The sequence below is a fragment of the Triticum dicoccoides genome, chromosome 5A, assembly GCF_002162155.2.
Source record: "Triticum dicoccoides isolate Atlit2015 ecotype Zavitan chromosome 5A, WEW_v2.0, whole genome shotgun sequence".
NCBI classification, from domain to species: Eukaryota; Viridiplantae; Streptophyta; class Magnoliopsida; order Poales; family Poaceae; genus Triticum; species Triticum dicoccoides.
In genome coordinates this window covers 338,996,167-339,002,185 of record NC_041388.1, presented here as the reverse complement: position 1 = coordinate 339,002,185, position 6,019 = coordinate 338,996,167, and the positions used below count along the sequence as shown (strand labels likewise).

At 43.3% G+C, this 6,019-nt stretch overlaps 1 protein-coding gene across 1 annotated transcript; it reads right to left on the bottom strand.

The window, feature by feature from the left end:
• Positions 1-762: 762 nt before the first annotated feature.
• Positions 763-3,420, bottom strand: LOC119297303 (protein FAR1-RELATED SEQUENCE 5-like). Its single transcript, XM_037575147.1, has 2 exons — positions 3,298-3,420; positions 763-1,804 (listed from the first exon to the last, which is right to left on the bottom strand). The coding sequence occupies exon 2, from the start codon at positions 1,767-1,769 to the stop codon at positions 855-857; it is 915 nt and encodes a 304-aa protein (XP_037431044.1). The 5' UTR covers positions 1,770-1,804; positions 3,298-3,420; the 3' UTR covers positions 763-854.
• Positions 3,421-6,019: the final 2,599 nt, after the last annotated feature.

The following is a 6,019-nucleotide window of genomic DNA, read 5'->3' as shown; positions in this document are numbered from 1 at the left end:
GTAACCTTAGCTAATTAGCTTTGCCTCACATATGACCGCACCATACCATGTGCGCATGTGTATTCGGGTATTCGTGTGCTGTCTTGTATGCGTATACACCCAATACACCCGGCTAATCATACATGCATGCAAGTATTGAAATTTTGGTCAAAAATCACATTAGGGGCAAAAGGGTCTTTTCAAGTGTTATTTAACACCGTTAAGGCTCAAAATAGACGGAAGTGTTATAAAAGGCATAAAATTTAACCTTGATGTTAGATAAGGAAGAGAAATATTTTGAGTGTCAAATAGGGAAACAAAATTGAAGACTGTGTTAAATAAGGAATTCTCTCTTTTTTGTATATCCTTGAAGTGCGCAATTGTCTCAATCAGATCACCCTCCTTGTGTCATCTCTACAGAAACTTGTACAAAGATTTGTTATTGCCTTTGGTCCAAACGGCACAACATCTCAGATACATGCATCATTATCTGTAGTCAAGTACAAACGGTACAATAGAACTCTGCCATTACATGCATCATTCGTCCTGCATAATACAAAAACAAACAGTATATCCTTTTCTTAGTTGCACAAATGCGCACATCAAGCTGCACAGTAATAGGACACGTGTTGGCATAGAAGATAATCGCAGGAAATGGACACCTAGCTGCACCTTTTTAAAAACACTTTGCAGTTTTTGCATATAGGACATTGTGTAGTTGCACAGTAAAGACAATCTAGGTGCACAAGAAGCACCAAAAGTGATATACAAAAAGCATGGGAAGTTGGACACCAGTTGCACAGTTAAGCCATTTCAGTTGCACAGTAGTACCATAACAGTTGCACACTGGACTGCCTAGAGGGAAACTTAATTCTTCAAGGGATATAGAAAAACACCACACCTGTAGTCAAGTTGCAGTTATACAAGATGCGCAGAAACTCCTTTTCATCAGGTGAGATGCCTTGGTGGGATCTCAAGTATTTGGACAATGAAGGTTTGTTCACGAGCGGATGATTGTGGTCACGAACAAAGTGCGTCACCTCCCATCGCCCATCTACCAGCTTCACCAACATTTTTGCCTTGCATTCAGTCTTCTTTATTGTCTCGCGTTTGCACTTCTTCTTCTTCTTCTTCTTCTTCTTCTTCTTACTAGTACCAGCCTCCTCTTCAGCAAATATTGGAGGTTCTTCTTCCATCTCCTCATCACTGTTAACAGATTTTGGATCTGGAATAGGGTCTAGGACAGGAGGAGCCTCAGCTCCTCCATCATCAGCTTTGGGCTTCTTGAACTTGTTGCAGCAAAACTGTTGTTTTATCAATTCATTGGTGCGGGCTATCCGTCTAGAGGTGTTCATCTTGATAGAGAAACCCATCCTTAGGGCGTAGCTGTTGTAGTGATCCTTAGCAATTTGAAGGCTGTCAAACCTCATGCCAACATAGGGTTCCATAGGTTGAGAACCAGCCTCATCCTCTCCTTCTACTTGCACAGCTCTGTCAACAGCCCCAACTCCTAGCTCAGTCCTGGTTGGACCAGGAACATTTGCCTCGGTTCCTGTGTCATCAAGAGAATGGCTCTCTGACTGCAAAGACACCACTACAGGGGCACCATGGGCTGATGACTGGCCTGCCACATTGTCATGGCCCGTAGGGTTACCATCACGACTTGCTTGCGTGTAATAAACAGATCGATCATTTTCTGTCCAATTTCCTTGTTGTATGCTGGGTTGCTGCTGATCCATATCATGAGGAAGCTCATTGAGATCTGGAGGCAACTCATTGAGATCAAGCATTTTTTTCCTTGTTCTTGGATGCTGCCACACACTCCCTGCACATATATAAAAAGAAGAAATTGATGTCATCAGTTGGTAACCACAAAAAAAGAGTGTTTAAAACAACCTAAAAACTTAGTAAATAGGCAGTTGCAAACCATTTTGTGATAATCTTAGTTCCAAAAACAACATGACCGTAGCATAATCTTTTATTATAACAGTTATGAATTTTTTTGTTTGCACAGATTTGTTATGTTAGTTGCACAGTTTGCAGTAAATAACTGGCAAAAGCATGACTTCTTTTTGCTATAGAGTTTTTCTGACTTTCCCCCTTTTTTGTTTTGTTGTAATGATCTGTAGGTTTCCGTTTCATAAGGAGCTATTTTCAGATTTTTCTGCACATAATTGGATGCTACATTTGAGAAGGAAAATCCAGGTGAAAGAAGAAAGAAGAATTGGAGGACAAATTATAGTTATATGTTTTTCATCACCGTTTATGTTTCTAGTTCTGGTATATTTGAACATATTAATATGGTTTGCAATAGGTGTGGGACCAGAATATATGCGTGGGACAAGATTATATGTGTGAATATGTTAATATGGTTTGTGGCTTCATTAGCCATGGACACTAGTTCTTGTGTTTTTCCTGTTGCACTACAGATTTCTGGTTTTTGCTAGAATAGGCGTCTCAATTGCCAGGATGCATCTTTCCACTTGGCCAGCATACATATCCAGTTGGACATTCAATGTTTTTAGTTGGCTAGAATAGATGTCTCAGCTGGCCAGGTTGCATTTATTTTAGTTTTTGGCTAACATGCATGTTCAGTTGGACAGTTAATGCATTCAGTTGGCTAGAATAGATGTCTCAGTTGGCCAGGATACATTTTCTCAGTTTTTTGCCAACATGCATGTTTAGTTGGCCAGAAAACATGTTTTTTATTTGCACATATACTACAGTTTTCCCAAAGTGTTCACTCACAAACATGTATTGCGAAATATACATGTTTACTTGGCCAGGATACATGTTTAGTTGGCCAGGATACATGTTTTTTAGTTGGCCAGATAACACGTGGGGTACAATGCATGTTTTAGTTTTGGCTAGCGTGCATGCCGAGTTGCCAGAATATAGGTTCAGTTGGCTGGGATGCATGTTCAGTTGCACATTTATGAATTTTTCGTTGCACATATCTATTGGGCAGTCAATTTTTTGTTCATTTTGCAAACAATAACTACAAGTTGGTAGAATGCATGTTTAGTTTTTGGCTACAATGCTTTGTTGAGTTGGCTTTACTCATGTTTTAATTGGCTAGAGAACTTGTTTTTAGTTGGCTTGTTTAACACATCCAGGTGGTAGAAACTTGTCTGGCATGCATCATGTAGTTTTTGGCATGTTTAACACATCCAGTAGTAACATCAAGTAGGCTGGTGTGATGTGCCAGATTCACCTCTTTTTTGAAGCAGATTCTCCATGGATCCATGGAGAAGGGGGTTTACATATGCCTATGTAGTAGAAGAAAGGGGGAAGTGAAGAGGTGCAGAGGGGTCTTACCTGCTTGATCTTACTGCCTGGTATGGCTCTGACCACCCTGCCCTTTAGATCTTGAAGCAGCTCCTTCTACTTTGGGGCTCCCATGGCGGCTGTGTAGGAGGAGGAAGAAAGGTTGGGGGTGATTTCTGTTGGATCTGCTTCTGGCGTGGAGAAGAAGAAAAAGTAGCGTGGGAGGGGCTGAGGCGTGGGGGCGAGCGGGGGCGTGGGTGCGAGCTGGGGACAGCTGGCTACGTGGGGCTCGATCGGTTTGTTTGGTGGCCGGTTGATCGGTCTGTTTGATGAGCCCCTTCCTTTTATGTTTCGTGGGGACAAGGGGTTTCCTTTTTCAGCCGGCCGCTCAGTTGCACTAGTGGGCAGCCGGCCGCCCACTAGACACGCCCGGTATTTTAAGCCGAGTTGACCTACGGTGCTCGATAGCGCCAGCGTTCATTCTGTGCTTTACCTAGTGGCTGGATACATCACTCTGTTGTGGTTACTTCTAAGTTGAGATTGACAAAATAATACTACTCCCTCCACCTCATAATATAAAAACGTTTTCTTACAGAGAAAATACTTTTTTATTGATGGAAGTGCAATTTTCCTTTTTGAGATTGCTGTTGATGCTGCCAAACACCAATTTTTCTTGGCTATGTTCATGCCTTGCGTTAACTGTGGTATTTTAAGCTGAGTTGACCCATAGTGCTTGATAGCCCTGTCCTTTATTCCAAGCCAGAAACAAACCCTTCATGAGATTTATAGTTGCATTACTTATAGCTTCCTTATTTGTAACTAAGTAGATTCGGAGATAGCTTGAGGAGAAAGAAACAAAAAAATTAAAGAGAAAGATGGACAATATCCGAATGAAATAAGAAAAAAACCATAGCTATTTCATCAAACCCCGATTGTGTGGGTGTGAAGTGGAAAAATCCCGTTCTGGCTAGCAGTGGGCATAGGACTGATAGCCCCCTGTACTCGTTATTAGAGCAAGTATAATAAAATGATGTAAGTGGGCTATAAGAATTTAAATATTATATATTTGCTTAGTTGAAAGAGAGAAAATAAGAGAGAGAAAAGATGCGGGATGTAGATTTACAGCCAGTTATAGCACGCGCTCCAAGAATCTTTGTGAAAGTGAAAGGTGGACCATATGTTAAAAAAGTAGTACTTCCTTGTAGTTTAACTATTGTCCATGTTGGCTATTACATTGGCTATAAATGACATGGCAACATGCTATAGCCAGCGGCTGGCTATATTATTAACCATGCTCTTAGTATATTTTAGCCTCATATAGTCTTTTTTCTCATGTGGTCCCGTTTTGTCATTGCTGCGTAATAAGAATTATTTATTTCCCATCTCATCAAACACAACTGAAGCTTCAAACTTGATTTCAAAATCAAAGTTTACAAGTAAGATTTCAGCAATAACAATTTCTAGTACGACGTGGATTTTCCTCCTCATCTAGTTCAAGCTTTTCTTCTATTTGGAAGTGACCTTGCAAGCGGCGATGCTTCAGTGGCTTCCATTGTATACAAACTTTTGTTCATCCTGGATGTGGGACCAGGCCACATCTATGAAGTCTGGCGTCCATTTCTGCGAAGGCGACTGTCGACATGTGGACAAGGCAGCGTCGTGGAGACGTGCTTACTCCACTACTGATTCAACCATTACCGAGTGTGTCCTCCTCGACCCACTTGGAATAGACCCGCATCCTCTCCCATAACTCTCTCTCTCTCGGTGCGGTCTTCGTTGCTCTCGACAGGAAAAGGTCCGCGAGGAGGATGGGTGCTTTGGAAAATGGAGTGCCGCCGGCGAAGGGGGGAATGGAGTGGTGCAAACAAAGAGAAAGATGGAGTGGCGCCAGCGAAGCGGAAGATAGGTGCCGCCCACAGAGAGAGGGATGGTTTATATACCTGTGAACGAGCGCGCTCCAGTGGGGAACAAGGATGGAATTGACGGGCACGGGTGCGAAACATGGCGGCTGAGGGAGTCCTGAATTAGAGGGTCTCCGGACAGTCGGACTATATCCTTTGGCCGGACTGTTGGACTATGAAGATACGAGATTGAAGACTTCGTCCCGCGTCCGGATGGGACTCTATTTGGCGTGGAAGGCAAGCTAGGCAATACGGATATGTATACCTCCTCCTTTGTAACCGACCTTGTGTAACCCTAGCCCCCTCCGGTGTCTATATAAACCGGAGGGTTTTAGTCCGTAGGACAACATACAATCATAGCATAGGCTAGCTTCTAGGGTTTAGCCTCTCCGCTCTCGTGGTAGATCAACTCTTGTACTACTCATATCATCAAGAATAAATCAAGCAGGACGTAGGGTTTAACCTCCATCAAGAGGGCCCGAACCTGGGTAAAACATCGTGTCCCCTGCCTCCTGTTACCATCCGCCTTAGACGCACAGTTTGGGACCCCCTACCCGAGATCCGCCGGTTTTGACACCGACATTGGTGCTTTCATTGAGATTTCCTCTATGTCGTCATCATTAGGCTTGATGGCTCCTTCGATCATCGATAGCGATGTAGTTCAGGGTGAGACTTTTCTCCCCGGACAGATCTTTGTATTCGGCGGCTTCGTACTGCGGGCCAACTCGCTTGGCCACCTGGAGCAGATCGAAAGTTACGCCCCTGGCCACCAGGTCAGGTTTGGAAGCTTAAACTACACGGTCGATATCCGCGGAGACTTGATCTTCGACGGATTTGAGCCCCTGCCGAGTGCGCCACACAGTCACGATGAG

Bases quoted from the DNA above. Each gene is read 5' to 3' on its own strand.
- LOC119297303 (XM_037575147.1), bottom strand. From the start codon at position 1,769: ATGCTTGATCTCAATGAGTTGCCTCCAGATCTCAATGAGCTTCCTCAT.